At 27.4% G+C, this 18,861-nt stretch overlaps 2 protein-coding genes across 10 annotated transcripts in view; one reads left to right on the top strand and one right to left on the bottom strand.

Annotated features, from left to right (window-relative positions):
* LOC109599546 (coiled-coil domain-containing protein AGAP005037) overlaps window positions 1-18,861 on the top strand; it is a 37,606-nt gene that overhangs the window by 5,845 nt on the left and 12,900 nt on the right. For 8 of the 9 annotated variants that reach the window (XM_049966808.1, XM_049966812.1, XM_049966811.1 and 5 more), the window contains 4 exons: window positions 4,044-4,192; window positions 7,118-7,286; window positions 10,284-10,497; window positions 10,701-10,887. In XM_049966808.1, the coding sequence (XP_049822765.1) occupies window positions 4,044-4,192; window positions 7,118-7,286; window positions 10,284-10,497; window positions 10,701-10,887 (719 nt within the window). The remainder of the gene's footprint in view (window positions 1-4,043; window positions 4,193-7,117; window positions 7,287-10,283; window positions 10,498-10,700; window positions 10,888-18,861) is intronic. The other variant, XM_049966810.1, reaches the window with a different exon arrangement.
* On the bottom strand, window positions 14,179-18,444 carry LOC109599547 (uncharacterized). Its single transcript, XM_020015555.2, has 3 exons — window positions 18,331-18,444; window positions 15,367-15,898; window positions 14,179-15,313 (listed from the first exon to the last, which is right to left on the bottom strand). Exons 2-3 carry the CDS (start codon window positions 15,874-15,876, stop codon window positions 14,366-14,368), a joined length of 1,458 nt encoding a protein of 485 aa, XP_019871114.2. The 5' UTR covers window positions 15,877-15,898; window positions 18,331-18,444; the 3' UTR covers window positions 14,179-14,365.

Below are 18,861 nucleotides of genomic sequence, written 5' to 3'. Positions count from 1 at the left end.
TACGTTAAACAGTATATAATTTATAAATGTTAAGGTTTTACTTTCTTTATAATTATTCGTACAGTAATTGATATTGTTAAGAATTAATTGTATAAAATTACAACACCTTTTAAATTCTCAATCAACTTTATCTATGTGTTATTGGAATGACAAGCTTGTTGCAACACATATGGTTAATGCGCCAAAGACCACTTAATCAGTAATTAAAAATCCAGTGATCATGTACTATCTTAAATCAATGTCATTTTTTATCACTAACAAGCCTAAGAATGCCTAAGAGTTATTTACTTTACATCTACATTTCATTTATTCCAAAATAAGAGTTACAGATGTATTAAATAATAATAAAAATCAGTTTTCTTAATTAAATTATTTGTAACAATATGATTTAATTAAGTTTATTAGGTGTATTGTGCTTTCTATTTTACACCATCTTTCACCCAATAATAGATACCCACTTCCAAACAAACAGTTGTTAAATAAAAAGTAGACATTAAAAATGAGCCTAATTAAACAGTTTCTATTCTAATATTAAATTCGTTAATCATCCATACGTTACACACTACTTTAGTGGCACTACGACACAACCTAACGAGATATCACGTTCCCAAATCGATTAGAAATGCTCCCATACTGCAGTTTACCCTACTCGTTCTAAGATTGTGTATGACATAGTACAAAACATCATTTAAATTAGCGAGTATAATTAATAGAAACAACAGCTGTTTAGTCTTGGCTTGTTAATGCACCTAAATAAAATTGTGATTCACGTAAACTCCTGCTTGGCATTCCAATTCAGTAAAAATCATTAAAAGATGTCCTTTCTCTTAAATTTTCATACTTTCATAATTACTTTCTTTCGTTGGAATCCAGAAATGTAATAATGTACATACATAAGTTTATTCGGAAGAGCGTAGGTGCATTTTTTGTTATAGTCCACTAGGAAGGAAAACGACACTAAGAACTAACGATACTTGTTCGTGTAACGAAATAAGGAAATTTTCATTTTTAAATACTTTTACAGTCGGGTGAGATTATCGCAATTCTAAAAGTTGCTTCTGTTAATGGCATCACTGGAGTGCGCTTGTTTTAAGCCTCTCAGCCTGCTTAAAGTTGGGACGAGGAAAATAAAAAAAAAATTAATTGGAATACTAAGATTCAATTATTTTATCAGTCTCTCTACAATTTGTATTTGGATTTTAGTTAGGAAAATGAAAACTAATTAGAATAATTAAAATAATAATAATTTGGAAAAGTTACTTTTGTCATACTTTTAATATAATAATTCGTTGTTAATTCACTTTTTAAAAGATATAAATTATTATTCTACATTTTTAGGTAATTTGGTTAAGTATAAATATGTATTAATTATTATTATTTTTCACAAAATAACAAAATGAAGAAAATATATCATTTGTCTATCTTAAGAAATGCAATTTTTATATTTAAATTCTTTTTAAAAAATAGTTAAAATAGATAATACTTAAAACCTAAATTAATTTAATCAATATTAAAAAATTATTTTGTCATCTTTAATCAAAATTAATACTAAAATTGTCACACTTTTAATATAATTATTAATTAATTAAATATTACTTTTTTATAGAAACAAATTATTATTATTATAAATTTTTAGGTATAAAATTATATAGTAAAATATAATATAATAAAAAAGAGAGGAAATATTGTCCATATTTGTGATTTTGTAATAATTATAATTGTTATATATTATTTTTGAGGTATTTAATCTATTTTAATTGAGTATAAATTTTATATAATATTTCTAATATTAACAATAAAATTTGCTATGTAAATAATAAAATGTGAAATCCAGTTTTATTAATTACATTTATGATTATAAATTATAACTGTAATTGATAGTTTTATAAATCAAGTTTTCAAATATGGTAAATAATAACATATAAATATTTCAGAATAGAATCTGAGTAAGTCTATGATTTTCACTTTGTTCTAAAAATATATAGTTTACTACGTTATCATTTCTCGTGCCAATAATACAAAATTATATAAATGATTTTGTTGTCATCCCAAATATTTGATTAAATTTGGCCGCAGTAAATAAAAATGTTTATTGTGGTATATTGTTATTTTAATTAATTATAATCAATATAATAAAATAATGGATGTTTTACATTATAAATAATTAAAACGTTGGGAAATATGGGTATGGTGGTTTATAATTTTTGTCATTTTAATTTATTACTGGTTTACCTTAATGCACTTATTTATTTGCTTTTATCAATAAGTAACCACCACACTTATTTCTCAATAATTTAAATAATTTGCCTCTGACACTATGTGCTAATAATATTAATTTTTACTTTTCACTTTAAATACAATTATGCATAACCAGATTACTGTGATAGTCACAGTTACAGTTTGTAAATTAATAGATTTAAATCTGAGTATTAATTGTAAATAATTTTAATACTTTGACTAATATACTTTCTAAAAGTAAAATGTAAAAGATAATTAAAACTTTAACTGAAGTTAATCAGTAGGTCCTTAAAAGTTTTAAGTAACTTATAGTACGTAAAAATCTTAAATAATAATTATTTTAGGTAACTCATCTTTGCTTACAAAATGAGGTTTATGTTATTACGTCAATCTTCTAGTCCGTAATTAATTTATTTTTATACCTCTCGATGATGTTTCTTAAAGTAGTTATGGATGCTATTTTAAGAACAGTTCTTTCTGGTTTTTCAATCCTTGTGTGTTTAATTTTACCCAAATTCCAATCAGACAACTCACAGTTATATTTTCACTTTCGATCTCATCCAATAATTTAGTACAGAACAAAACGAATGAATGTCCAGATTTGATTACCTTAATTTTCGATCCTTTCAATTTGTCCACTGGACGGGAATAACAAATTTTGAAACAAAGCTTTCGTTCCCAATTTCCAGCTTGATTGTTCAATGCAAATCGCCACGCAAAACGAAAAGCCTGAACGTTTAATTAGAGCTGAAACAATTATGAAAAATGTTCCGTTAGAAGAATTCACTCTGGTGTCGTCTAAATCAAGGGGGCAAAGTTCATGTCAGACCGAATCGATTCGATGCAGACGATGCAAATGTATCCCGCAGTGAAAAGTCCGAATCGTCGGCCGTTGTGGCGTATCAATAAAAATCAGTAAACGTGCAAACTTGCCTTATAAACAATGAAAGATTTGCGTGACCGACAGTCGAGCTGTTAATGTATTTATTCACAGCAACTAGACTTGTAGGTACAATGTCAATGGAAATCTGAACGAGGAACAAATTACATGTGCACAGAGAAATAATTTCTTCTTCGAAGAAAGTGATATCCAACGAATGGAACTAATGAATGTCAATAAGTCTGAATTGACGATAAACGGTGAAGGAAATTATACGGCTGTTATTAAGTCCATGTGCGAAATATTTATGGATGGAATTTCCGAAGTTTATTGGAGGAAACTTTTTTTTTTTTTTTGATTGAGCATCTGTTGAAATAGATAATAAATTAATAAGGAAATTCACATCCTCACATAGTTTCAATTAACGTTAAGTAACCAAAGAAGATAAAGTACATAAATATTTTTTTTTTATTTTATAATTAATTGACTGAGATATTTCTTATTTTAGAGATTCTAGTATTATAAAAATAGTTTTTTGTAACAGAAAATAGTACTTCCACTCTATTTTCTATGCCACAGAATATTTTGTAAAACTAATTTTTTCGTTATTTGGTGACAAAGAAAATAATAATAATAATAAAAATAAAATGTCTCCGGATGTGATTACGTCAACAAAAACCACCTCAATAATTTTCGGCTCCCCTTCCGGGCAAGACACAAAGATCCTCCACTAGCCGAGACATTTTATGGTACAATGACCGTTAAAAAGGCCGAGGAGACACTGTATCGCCCCTTGTTCATAACACCCCCATCAACATCGATCCAAATAATTTCGCAGCAACTCACAAAGGGTTTTTTTTGTTGCCGGCGAACTTTTCGCACATCCGTTTCCGGCACTAATGAGATAAATAATTTCCAACTTCAGGTAGACTAGAGAAGGATGGGGAAGTGAGGGGCAGGAGCCGCAACACGAGGAGAGACGACCCGAGGAGGCACACGTTGGGCGGCGGAGATCAACAGTATCTCGCGATGGCGGGACAGGGAGGGCCACTCTCACGAACAATGGATTTAGAAGTAAGGGTTTATTTTTAGAGTTTTATTGCAGGATCGATTCCTTGTTTCAACTTGTGCATTTTTTTCCTTTCTTTCCTTCCTTGTTTGCTGTAAACTTCCAAGTCTGCTGGTTTCATTAGTACTTGTTAGAGGACCGGTGCAAAAACTCCCATACCCAAACAATTTTATCCGCATTTACCAAATAATTGGTCAGATTTTATCTCCATTTATTTATTACATAAATCAGTAACTCATCAATACATCAATTTAAATCATTAGAAAAAGTATTAATTGCTACAGTTATTGTCATTTTTAAACTACTAATTTGACACATAACCAAATGGTGTGAAAAGACAAATTAATTTTGAGGACATATACCTAAAAACTTTACAGTTAATTACAAAAAATAGGAAAGCCTTTCTGTGCTTTTATTATTATCAATATAATACAAAATTGAAAATAATTGTCCAAAAAATAACATTTTCTGAAAATAAAATTGGATACAAATCAATAAGAGACAGAAGAAAACAGGGGAATCACTGAAGAAACGAATGTAATTGAGCTGTATTTACCAGCTTTAACATAATACCAAATACATCCATCTTTTGGGTATGTAATATAAGTTTAAACAAATACGAAGCTTAAATGCTTTTTATTTAACTATTTAATATTTTTTATAAATATATTTAGACACAAATCAATATGAGGGAGAAGAAAACAGGGGAATCCCTGAAAAAAGCATAAAATTTGAAGTTATTTGTCAATTTAGGATAATAGTCAATAAATCAATTTAAATTAGTAGAAAAAGCATTAATTATTGGAGATGTTGCCATTTTTAAAATATTAATTTGACACATATCCAAATGGTGTGAAAAGACAAATTAATTTTGAGGACATATACCTAAAAACTTTACAGTTAATTACAAAAAATAGGAAAGCCTTTCTGTGCTTTTATTATTATCAATATAATACAAAATTGAAAATAATTGTCCAAAAATTAACATTTTCTGAAAATAAAGTTGGATACAAATCAATAAGAGACAGAGGAAAAAAGGGGAATCACAGAAGAAACGAAAGTAATTGAACTGTATTTACCAACTTTAACATAATACCAAATACCTCTATTTTTTGGGTGTATAATATAAGTTTGAACAAATACGAAGCTTAAATGCTTTTTATTTAACTCTTTAACATTTTTTATAAATTTATTTAGACATAAATCAATATGAAAGAGAAGAAAACAGGGGTATCCCTGAAAAAAAGCATAAAATTTGGAGTTATTTGTCAGTTTTAGGATAATAGTCAATTTAAATTAGTAGAAAAAGTATTAATTACTGGAGATGTCGCCATTTTTAAAATATTAATTTGACACATACCCAAATGGTGTGAAAAGACAAATTAATTAATTTTGAGGATATATACCCAAAAATTTTACAGATAATTACAAAAAAAATATGAAAGACTTTCTGTGCTTTTTTATTATCAATATAATATAAAATTGAAAATAAATGTCCAAAAATTAACATTTTTTGAAAATAAAGTTGGATACAAATCAATAAGAGACAGAAGAAAACAGGGGAATCACTGAAGAAACGAATGTAATTGAGCTGTATTTACCAACTTTAACATAATACCAAATACATTCATTTTTTAGGTGTATAATATAAGTTTGAACAAATACGAAGCTTAAAGCTTCTTATTTGCCTATTTAACATTTTTTATAAATATATTTAGACACAAATCAATATGAAAGAGAAGAAATCAGAGGAATCTCTGAAAAAAACATAAAATTGGGAGTTATTCAATATGAAAAACATGGGAATCCCATAAAAAATAAGAAATTTGATGTTTGCCAGTTTTAGGTTAATTAAAATTAATTCCTAATATTTACCTGGGATTTGTACACCCCCTCATCAGCTCTATATAGCAACACAGCTTCAAATCAATGAGAGAATTTGAAACCAATGCTTTTAATTAACATGATTGTCGTCGCTTTTAAAATATCGATTTTACACATGCACCAATGATGTGTCCCGACTGATTAATCAGATTTTTGCAACATTTCACCCCTGACTCCGACAAACTGCTCAATTCCACGTACACCGTGTATTGCGTGCGAATATTTTTTTTTATCTTCGCTCAAATGTACGCACGCAAACATTGAATTATTAATTTCCGTATATTTGGTCGACAAAAAATATGCGGGATGATTGTGCGACACATATAAAACAGTGATTTGAATAAACAATTGTGGGTGAGTGAGTGAAATGAACCGTACCTAACTAACCCGTAAAATTATTAATAATTTGTCACATTTTACTGTTATTATTGATTAACTTTCTAAAGTTTAGTATTTTACGACCACTTTTACAAATTAATTTAAATCACGAGACCACAGCATTTGTTAATGTCATATTAAATTATGTAAAAATGGTTTTTTGTCCGTTTTTCCGGTTGGACTTGCAAAAAATATTAACGAGATAGTAAACTAGCATCTGTGAATTGGTTCACGTTTGTGTTACGTAACAAAACATTTCACCAAGAATGTAACATTGAAATCTACAAGCATGCAAGTTTTAATTGCCTTGGAATACTAATTAGGGTCTGCTGAATCCGACGCTTTTATTAATTGACTTTCTAAAGTACAGGAGACAATTTTTTACACACGGAGTTGTTGACGAAAACTTAATTAATTAGCACGTAAACCATTGATTAAAGTAATAAGGAAATATTATAAATTGGTACACATGATGAAACTAGACCAGACTGGGGGGCACAAGGTGAAGTAACGAAGCAGTTTCCGTTACAATTATAACCTTCATTAATATTTAGATGAAAGTACGAATGAATGAATGAATGGGTTTGACTGTGACACTCATCACCAAACAAGAAAAATGAGTTGCCTTAGAAATGAGATAAAATCGTCCCCCCTTTATTAATTTCCAGGGACAGCCGAGAGGATACGGTCTGCATTCAAACGCGATGCTGTTCGACGACGACCCCGGAATAATGTCCGAAGTGGAGACGAGCTCCACCGGATTCCGTCGCGGCGGCAAACAAAGAAGCTCGCTGCCAGTTGTAAGAACACCAAGTAAAACACTCGAAAGACCATTAGGTAAGACTATGAAAATATCCTTTGAGCCCGCCATTTCTAAACTCCGGAGCGCCAATAACCCATCGTCCGGGTCGCCTTGATTGCTGAGCAAACAATGGCAATTCGGCCTTGCCCGTGGATAATAGTTTCGGCGAAATTTTTCTCTCAAATCCCTTCACACTCCACCCTTTTGTTTCAGCTAATACTTTAAAATTAGTTTTCAAACAGTCCCATTTTAAATGGGATAAAAGTCCGCCATGCAAACAATGATTACCAACTTTTTAATCCTCGCATCTAATTCAACGGGGCTAATCTGGAAAGAGTCGAGCTGCAGCTACGCCCACTTAGTTACATAACGTCCCCCCCAAAGCAATCGGTTATGAAGGCTGTTATATTCCGGTAATTCGGACGAATTAGGCTAAATCGAAATCTATTTCGGATTTGAGCATGTGTCGATTTAGTGTCGGCGAACGCGGCGATTTGCTTATTAATTTGTTTTCATTGTGTTTCGTCATTTTTATACAGCATTCACTTTTAGATATTTTTAGAAATTGGTTTACATGAACGGACTGGGGTATTTCCTACTTAACAAAAAGGTCATTAACATGAAATTGTGTTAAATCTCTAATATCTCTAAGTATAGTTAATTAATTAATAATACACAAGTTGTCAAAATTTGGGAGTAGTTATGAAGGAAATCTTAATAAAAATTTTTTGTAAAATTTCCTCTGAAGAAAATACAGCCTCTCAAATTTATATTTTAAAAATTGTTTTTTCCTCATATTTCCGTAACCTTTGGTTCAATCATGTTCAAATTTGGTATAGATTATCCTAAAACAAATGCTTACAATTTATTGTAATAAATTTTTTTCTATATTGTTACAGTGGCGTAGGTTCCGGGGAGTTCTCCTCTTTTTCTAGTCCTATTTTCTACACCACTGAATATTTTTTAAAACTATTACACTTTTTATATTCTTTGCATGATTTAAAAGAAAAAAGGTGCTCTTAATTAATTTTGATTATCACAGCCGTTTTTAAGATATTTCAGTTTTAATGTTTGATGAAAATTAAAGTGTACATTAAATCTGAAATATCCCAAAAACGGCTGTGATAATCAAAATTTATCGAGAGTACAATTTTCTTCCAAATTGGGCAAAAAATATGAAAAGGTTAAAAGTTTTAAAAAATATTCAATATCATAGAAAATACAACAGAAAAATAGAAGTACCCCCCAGAATCTACGCCACTGTGTCAATATGGGAAAAGTTTATTATATTAAATTGTAGCCACGTATTTTAGGATAATACATACCAAATTTAAAAACGATTGAACTAAACGTTACAGAAATATGAGAAAATAAAAATTTTGAAATTTAAATTTCAGGAGAATCTTTAGAAAAAAATTTGGAGGAAGGACACATATTAACTGCATATGAATTCAAGAATCCTTTTTGAATCTAAATTAATTAAGCTTTTAATTTAATAATCATCTAATAAGAAAATTTTTTACAATTCAAATAAATTTATTGAAAATATGTTAATTAATTTATATTTTTTAATTTTGCTTCATATTTATAAAATAACGATTTATTTAAAAAAAAATAGGTTTCAATTATTTTAATTAACATTTTTTCTTAATTTAAATAAATATACATAAAATTAAAATAATTTAAAATGAATACAATATAAAACGTGTACAACATTTAATTTTTTTTTTTCTATAACTACTTTACATTTAATGAACATTAAGTTTTTCATGTGTAAAAAAAACATTATAAATAATTCAATTTAATTTAATAACAATAATAAATGAAAAATAAAAAATAAAATTAGAAATTAAATGTTGAAAACATTTTAAATTTTTAATTTATGAGAAAAATTAATCAGTTAAGCATAAAATATAACATAAGAAGTAATTAAATGTTGAAATTATTTTCAGTTCAATAAATTAGCTTTTTATATAAAGAAAAAACAATTTAATCACTAAAACTGTTTGAATAAACATTATTTAAATTTAAATAAAGCCTTAAAAAAATCAATAACAAAAAATAATATAAAAATTATATTTTTATGTTGTATATAAATTTAAATTGTAAAAAGTGTAATTATTAAACCATTATTTAAGTTAAAGCTTAATTAATTTATTTTTAAAAAGAATTCTTGAAGTAATTTGCAATTAGTATGCTAATTTTAATAAACCATTAATATAATTGTTCATTTAAGATAAAATTAATAATAAAATTGAATAATTAGTAACCATAAAATAAAATGTTACAAGTAATTAAATATTTTAAGCTTTTTATGTGGAAAATGAATAAATTATTCAGTTAGACTATTTAATTTTAAATAAATCCTTAAAAATTCAATTCATTAACAAAATAACATAAAAAATTATATGTTATATTAAATATTTGTAAAAGGAACATAAACATTTCAATAAATTTCCTTATAAATTAAATTTAATGATTAAGTTTTAATATAAAAATTGAAATAATGTTACAAAACTTAAGTAATAGAAAATAATTTGAATAAATTAATTACATAATTGTTTTTTTATCGAAATTTAAAAAATATATTAATAAATGATTTTATTCTTAAACAATTTAATTTATGATAAAATTAATCAATAAAATTAATTAATTAGTCACCACATATAATTTTAGTTCATTTATTTAATCATTTTTATATTTTATGTTATGAAAATTTTATGATAAAATTCATTTGTCTGTTTAGAATGCCACGTCAAATATTTAAAAATTAATATGCTCTAGATAAAAACTTGGGAGTGGTTCATTAATTATTACTGGGCACTATCACAGCGATTTCTTTCTTTGCCTCTTTAGCTGCAATATTGATTTTAAATTAGTCCGACACTTAAATATGAAAATGAATATAGGGTTAATCAATAGTTTCTGCATTAAAATTACTTGACATTTTCCAGTCGTTATCATTAGCATCAACATCACGATATTAAATATTGGTCTTAATTACTCTAAAACGACTATATAATTTAAAATAGTTTATCTTGTTTCAGGATTAGTATTTCTGCAATATCGAAACGAAACTAAAAGAGCCTTACTGCCAAATGAAATCACTTCCATAGACACTGTAAAGGCCTTGTTCGTCAGATCATTCCCCAAACAACTAACCATGGATTATCTGGACTCACCAAACGTCAAAATCTACATCCACGACTCATCTAAGGACATGTTTTACGAACTGGAAGACTTAAGGTAGGTCCAAATAGTATCAACATAATTCATAATTGCACGACACATTCTGATTCTGCGAAACGTTTTGCAATACAACTTTTACTTTCTTAACAAGTTTAAAAGATTTAGCTGTATAATTGCGTTGCCTAAACAAATTTGCAACGTGCGGCGTTAACTTGTTGCACGGCTCGATTGTTGACCAACTTTTTGGGGTTTGTTTTTAGGTCGCATCTGCGCGAGATCCGCGACCGTTCGGTGCTGAGACTGTTCGAATCGGCGGACGTGTCCGGCGGACTTCCAATGGCCGGCATAGGGATAGCCGGAGGCGTCGGACACTTCGAGGATCCCAGCTACTTCTCGGAGCCGGAGTTCGACTCGGAGTATCAGCATCAGCACATACACAAAAGCAAAGTTAGTAATTTTGTTGTCGGTTATTGTGGGACGTGAAAATTTTCAATTATTACTAGTTAGACAATAAAAATGAAAGTGCATGTCTCGCGGATTGATCATAAATAAGGAAACATTTCTGTGGGGTCAAAATTGCTGGTCTTGCAATCCATCCAATGAAACTACCATCTGTAACAAAATTGAGAAGAGAAACTAGAACGAATTCATTAAGTATTAATCATGATCACGATAAATTAAATATTCCAGATTATGATTTATTTATAGGGTGCGTCTTTGCCTTTAATATGAGAAACGAATGTTACATAAATTAGGAAATTTACATAAATTTATGAGAAACAATACAATGAAAGTATTTTGAAAAACAATATTTACAAGTAGAAAGTACCAACGTATTTATTAATGAATCTATTGTAGTCAGTTCATTAAATTTTGACTGTCTAAAAATTGAGTGAAATGAAGCTTAATTAGTACCATATTACCAATGTTTTCATAATAATAATTAACAACTTTTGCTCTAAACGATAACAAAAATCATTGGTACTCTGAAGATTGATCAATTTATTTTTTATTTTATGAAGTATATAATACATTATATATTTTATACACTGATCATTTTACTAAAAAAAGCTTAAATACATAAAAAAATGAAATTATATTCAAAATTAAAAAGTTATACGTGTTTTGGTACTCTGAAGATTGATCAATTTATTTTTTATTTTATGAAGTATTTAATACATTATATATTTTTTAATGAAATGAAGTAAATTGATCACTTTATTAAAAAAGCTTAAATATATAATGTACCTAATAACATAAAAAAATGAAATTATATTCAAAATTAAAAAGTTTTGTGTGTTTTGGTACTCTGAAGATTGATCAATTTATTTTTTATTTTATGAAGTATTTAATACATTATATATTTTTTAATGAAATGAAGTAAATTGATTTATTAAAAAAAACTTAAATATGTAATGTATCTAATAACACAAAAAAATTAAATTATATTCAAAATTAAAAAGTTTTGCGTTTTGGTACTCTGAAGATTGATCAATTTATTTTTTATTTTATGAAATAAATAATGCATTTTACATTTTATAAATTGATCATTTTATTAAAAAATGCTTAAATATATAATGTATCTAATAACACAAAAAATGAAATTATATTCAAAATTAAAAAGTTATACGTGTTTTTTTTTTAAATTTAAATAATTACTCAATTATTTTCAATATTTTTTAGGTTTTAATTTTCTTATTATTATATAAATAAATTCTACTGTAATAAAATATTATTTTTAAGATTTATATATTTTTAATAAATTCAAATTATGCTAAAAGATTTTTTATTATTATTTTAATAATTTTTAACCCTTTTCAAATTAATTATCTTACTCTATAATTTATATATTAATTAATATAATTAATATATTTGAAGAACATACAAGATGTCTCTAAAATAATTGATAAAAATTTGGGAGCAGTGAGAACACGTCCAATAATGAAGAAAATTTAAATAAAATTTTCTCCTATAGTCGAAAATTTAAATTTCAAAAATTGTTTTTTACTCATATTTCGGTAACCTTTGGTTCAATCATGTTTAAATTTGGTATATATCATCCTAAAATTCGTGCCTACAATTTAATGTAATAGTTTTTTTCATATTGTTACATTGGCCTAGATTGTGGGGGTTTATCCTCTTTTTCCCGCCCTATTTTCTGCACCACTGAATATTTTTTGAAAAAATTAAATTTTTTATATTCTTTACACAATTTAGAATAAAAATATGCTCTTGATTACTGTTGATTATTGCAGCTGTTTTTAAGATATTTCAGTTTTAATGTTTATTTTAATTAAAACGAAGACATTAAAACTCAATTATATCGAAAACGGCTGTGTTAATCAAAATTAATCAAGAGTGCTTTATTTTTCTAAATTATACAAGGAATACAACAACTTTAGTAGTTTTAAAAAATATTCAGTGGGGTAGAAAATAGGGCGGGAAAAAGAGAAAAATTACCCAGAACCTACGCCACTGTAATAATAGGGAAAAAGTTTATTACATTAAATTGTAGCCCTGTATTTTAGGATAACACATACCAAATTTAAACTGAATAGGATCAAAGGTTACGAAAATATGAGAGAAAAACCATTTTTCTAATTTAACTTTGGGCGCCATATATTTTACAGAAAAAACATGTTATATATATTTTCTTCATTATTGGACGAGTTTTAATTGCTCCTAAATTTTAACTACCCATTTTAGAAACACCTTGTATGTTATTATATTAATTGTTTTAGTTTATTTAATATTGATATTGTTTTTTAAATATATTTTGATGTTCTAATCATGTGAAAAATGTGATAATTAGCTTATTTTAACAATTATTTTATTATTAAAATTTAATCAACCTTATATTATTTAATTTTTATCTTCTTTCAGTACAATTTTCATATTCTTATATAATTTGTATTTAATATAAAAATTAAATTAATTGAGAATCCTATTTAATTTATATTTAATTTTTTTAGTGTAAAACGTACCAAAAATGTTTTATATTTTTTTAAAAAACTAAGTAAATATGTGTTAGTCAAAAATTATTAAATTTTATTTACAATTATAAATATATGTTCAAATAAAATATGAAATAAGACAATATTAAATAAAAAATAAGATTAAAATCAGTCTAAAACATTTTTCGTGTTTTTTTTTTATTGGTAGCAAATCCGGTTTTAAGAATTAAAAACTAATTGTTATAAAAATTAAGTGGCCTGATAAAAATCTAGAAAAAAATTCGACACATTAATTTAGTCGTGCGTGTAAATAATTGACAGCAGGATATAGAGTTCATTCAATGAACCAACTTAAAGAATTAATTTCCAGTATATTAAAAGCTGTCAGTTATTGTGGCAAAATCATGGCGACCTTATGATTTACGGTTAATTACGCATACATACCAGTCTGTGGCCTTAATTCATTTCACTTTTTTCCTCAAAGAAATTGCCTTGCTATTATATAATAGTACTACGTTTTATTGTGTAACTCTAGATTGTTCTGGGGAACGTTTAAAATCATTTCCGAGTTGGTTGACTGATGAAATATTTAAATTTTTCTCAACCAGAATATTATTCAAAACCGGAACAGCTTTGACATTGACTTTCCAATATATTTGTTAAAAGTTATCACGTAATCTTTGGGTAACATATGTTACTCATGGTAAATTTTTGTTAATAAATCAGCTTTAATGGGGCACCTTCACATTAAAACACATTAAAAATAAATACTTTATTGCGGGCACCATAAAATCACATCTCCTCACAAAAACACATTTACGGGCATTAAGAACATCAAGAAAACTTGTACTTGAAATGGCAAATCTTAACCTATACAGAGCACGTACAAACTGCATCTAATACTTAAGTAATTGTTCATTGGTTGAGTTATTTCTAAACTACTATTTATAACCAGTCGGAACTTTGGACACTTAGAAGACTTTGCATTGGGATATCGCGGGGGCGTACGTGGCTCCGTACAACTTCTTCGTGACGGTCCTCCAACCGAAGACCAAAGCCTTTTCGAATGGTTCCTCGTCGCATCCGGTGCAGACGTTCATCACCGCCTTGGATTCGGCCTCGGCCGGTTCACGTTCGTCGTTTTGCTGCTGCAAGTTTAGTACCGGTTGGTTTTCGCCAATCGTAGCCAAACCTCCGAAGTTTGCGTCTTCGCCGATCAAAGAGGCGCCTGTCAGGTACAACTCCCTCTTGCTCTTAGTCTTGGATTCGGTGTTGGACCTCTTGAACAGTCGTTGTGGTTCTTGGATGAACTGTACTTGACCTGCTGGATGTTCCACACCGCTGGACAGAAGTTGGGTGTTGCCAATGGTGAGGGTTTGTTTGGAGAATGAGCCGGTGTTTGGGAGGTTGGCATCAACGTAGCTTTGCTCAGGCAACGTCTGGAACAACCCTTGCTGTTGCTGCTGCTGCTGTTGTTGGATGACTTGTTGCTGCTGTTGTTGTTGGGCAGCCAAAAATTGCCTCGACACCAAATTACCAACGAATTGCCCATTCAAATATTGGGCGTTAAAGTTTTGTCCCGGCACAATTTGGGGCTGAGCTTGCTGTTGTGGACCAGCAATGTTCAACCTGATGGACGGGTTAAGTTGTCCGGACGTCAAAAGGGGGTGCGTGGGTAAAGTGGGCCTGGGGTTCGGAGTAGTTGGAGGTGGAGTAGTGATGGGCACCCCGTTGTGGTCAAATTTGTGGGCGTGATGATGTTTGTGGTCTTTGTGGGCCTTGCCGGCGGTTAAGGCCACACTGTACAACTGAAGCATTGTCAGTTCACCTTGGAGGCCGACGGAATCTTTGTTCTCGTTCTTCACGATTTCTTGCCCAGACACGGCCGTTCCTCCTCTGGGGATAGTGTACCCCACAAGCTTTAAAACAATCATTAATAAATTGTTTTTATTTAATTAAAAATAGTACTTACCCTGTTGTGAAAACCACGTCCCACACGTTCGGCGTTCACCCAAATTTGCCATTCGCCAGTTTTGCCGTTCCAGCTCTGGCAAACGTGGTACCACCTCCTGACTTTCAGGGGGTAGTTCAGCCTGAAGAACGTTTGTCCTTTGACTGACATGCTGAAGAAGCTCGACTCATCAGTGTTGGAGACCCAGGCAAAAATTTCACGTGGGTGTTTCTCATCTCCGTACGAAAAAATGGGGTGGTCATTACTATGGTTATAGAACTTAACCCAGTAACAAAGGGTGAACTCTTTAAGGTTTGGAATGTCAGCTTTGTATTCTATGTACTGTTCGTAATAGTCTTGGGTGAAGGACACTTTGAAGAGTCCACACTGGTCGTTAGAACCCTGCAGTGTTTCTGGGGCGTATCCATTTGATACAGGGTTGTCGTAGGTTTGCTCTTGGGAAAAGAACGTTACTGGGTCCCAGTCGGCTTTGACGAATACGAAAAGTGACAACAAATATAGAAGTATCATCTTATGTTTTCTAGAGAGTTACCTGCGAAGAACATTTAAATAGTTATTAAGTTTCTAATGTTTAAAATAAATAAAATCAAGGTATTCATACTTGATACACTTCAGTAGAAAGTAATATAAATATACATTTTTGAACAAATAAGATAAATATGGTTCAGCTGAGAAAAGTGAAATGAATGAAGACATTATAACTTAATTATTGAAAATTCTTCTTTTAAATGGATTGAAACTAATTAATTCCAATTACGTATTTATATATTCAATAAAACTAGTCAATAAATCGTTTTTTCAAATAATCTTCATTCATTATACCTTTTAAAGTCATTAAATGACACATAAAATTTCATGAAGTAGTAAATTCAGTAACATATTAATTAATACACATGTAAACATAAAGAATACATAATTTCATATTTAATGTAACATCCAATTATGTTTGTTCTGATTACGTTATTTAAATTTTATTAAGAAATGTTGGATAATTTGTTATTCAACCAGCATAGTGCAAAATTATAACCGTAAACATATATTAATTTAATATCTAAATTATGAAGCTAATTAATTAGTTAATTTCCTCTATTATTAATTGTTTACGCATTTTTTAGTTATTTAGTTAATTAATAACAATAATTTGACATTTTCATTGTAAAATAAATATTTCATAAACTGATTTAGTCAAAAAATTATATTAAATAAATAGTTTAAAATTAAATTTATGTATTTTTTTCTAAAAATTTAAAATTGGACACAATTTTCTGATCTATTCCAACATATATTTCTTTATTTTGATGTTTTCTTTTTAATTTATTATCTTATTATTAAATTAAAAAATATGTTTTGAAAATATAAAAAATACATTTTTTGATAAAAATATGTTCAAAAAACTATTAATAAACAAAATATTATTAAATTATTATTAATTGTTTACACAATTTTTATAATATCAATAATTTTACATTTTCATTTTAAAATAAACAAAAGGAATATTTCAACATTAAATTTATATATTTTTTTAAAAATTTAAAATTAGACAGAATTTTCTTATCTATTCTATTAAATATTAATAATTTCTTGATTTTGATTTTTTTTAATTATCTTATTATTATTTATTATCTTATTATTAAATTAAAAAATATATTTTGAAAATGTAAAAAAATACATTTATTGATAAAAATATGTTAAAAAAGACTAAATATTATTAAATTATTATTAAATATTTACACAATAATTTTACATTTTCATTTTAAAATAAACAAAAGGAATATTTCAACATTAAATTTATATATATTTTTTAAAAATTTAATATTGGACACAATTTTTTGATTTATTCTAATAAATATAAATAATTTCTTGATTTTGTCTTATTATTAAATTAAAAAATATATTTTGTAAAATATAAAAAAATAAACTTTTTAATAAAAATATGTTAAAAAAACTTTTAATAAACTAAAATTATTATTAATTGTTTACACAATTTTATAATAACAATAATTTTACATTTTCTTTTTAAAATAAAAAAATATATATTTCAGCATTGATTTTGTCAAAAAATTATATTAAATAAATAATTTAAAATTATATTCATGATTTTAAAGATTTTTTTAAATATAAAAAATAAAATAAATGTTTTGAAAATATAAAATAAAAAAATATATTTTTTGATAGAAATATGTTAAAAAAAACTTTTTAAGAAATATTATAATTAATTAAAATTAATTATTTATTAAATATTTATTTAAGTAATATATTTACAATAAGAATTTTATTAGTAAAATAGTAATTATTAAAAATAATAAATAAAATATAAATATATATTTTTTGAAAAAGTTAAATATAAAATATTATATCATATTTAATAAATATTAAAAAATAATTAATAATTACAATAATTTGGCATTGTAAATAGGAATAAATAAAATTAATTAGTCAAAACATTTTATTAAATAGTATATTTAAAATTTATTTAATTGATTATCCTAAATATTAAATTTCAAAATATATTTTCAAAATAATTAATAAAAAATAGCATTTTTAACAATTAATAATAATATAATTTTAATAAATATAATAATAAATGTTTAAATTTACTATTAGATTTTAATTAGTTAAATTTAAAAAAAGTTAAATATGTTATTAAATTTACATTTTTTCAAAAAGTTAAATATAAAATATTATAGAAATTAAAAAAGAAACCAATTTTTAGTTCAATAAAAAGTAAAGGTAAGGAAGGATAGTTTGGAGAAAATTTATGTAATTAAAAGACATCAGTTAAAATTTGATGTGGATAAGATGTACAAACTAAAAAGTATTTTTTTCTTTAATAAAATTACTTTGTAGTATTAAAAATTAATTAAAAACATAATTGGGCTATTCGTCCAATTTTTAAACAAGACACTAATTTTCCAATTACGAAAACTTGGAAAAAAATTGAATAAAATTAGAAAATGGACTTACGTGTACCAAAAATATCATATCCCACTGAAGAGGACACTGTTGTTTGGTCTCTTATCCGTTGAACAACTAAATCGTAACACAACAAAAGTTTCACTGCTCACTCACCCACTTCACTCACAAGCACGTCGCATGTCTAAGACATGAGCGATATAACCGACCAACAAATGCTTTTGCACTTGTTATACCTAGCAGCATCCGATTTACTTTCACTTTCCCTTTATTCGCAACGGACAGTCGTAAAGGCGCGCCACACTCATGTCTCACTTATCTATTACACACATCGCATAACCATTATCTCCACTTTTGGTTAATCCGGATTTGCCGTCTCGTAAATGATATAATTTTCATCCTTGATTTCTGGTACGGAGTTCCTTCTAAATAGTGACGGTTATACAACGTCGAAGTACCAAATCCTGCACTTATTAAATTAACCAAATTGATGGATTATTATCCTTGATTTCTCGTGCGGATTTCCTTGTAGTTTCTGATTGTTATGTTATACAATGTCAGGGTGTAAAAACGGTTAAAATT

The sequence above is a fragment of the Aethina tumida genome, chromosome 4 (genome assembly GCF_024364675.1).
Source record: "Aethina tumida isolate Nest 87 chromosome 4, icAetTumi1.1, whole genome shotgun sequence".
Lineage (NCBI taxonomy): Eukaryota > Metazoa > Arthropoda > Insecta > Coleoptera > Nitidulidae > Aethina > Aethina tumida.
Note: the sequence above shows the minus strand (reverse complement) of the source record. Positions and strands in the feature narration are given on the sequence as shown.

Excerpts from the sequence above, each read along its gene's own strand:
- LOC109599547 (XM_020015555.2), bottom strand. The coding sequence starts at position 15,876 with ATGATACTTCTATATTTGTTGTCACTTTTCGTATTCGTCAAAGCCGAC. Across the intron at positions 15,314-15,366 it reads GACGTGGTTTTCACAACAGG|CTTGTGGGGTACACTATCCC; the intron begins GTAAGTACTATT and ends ATTGTTTTAAAG.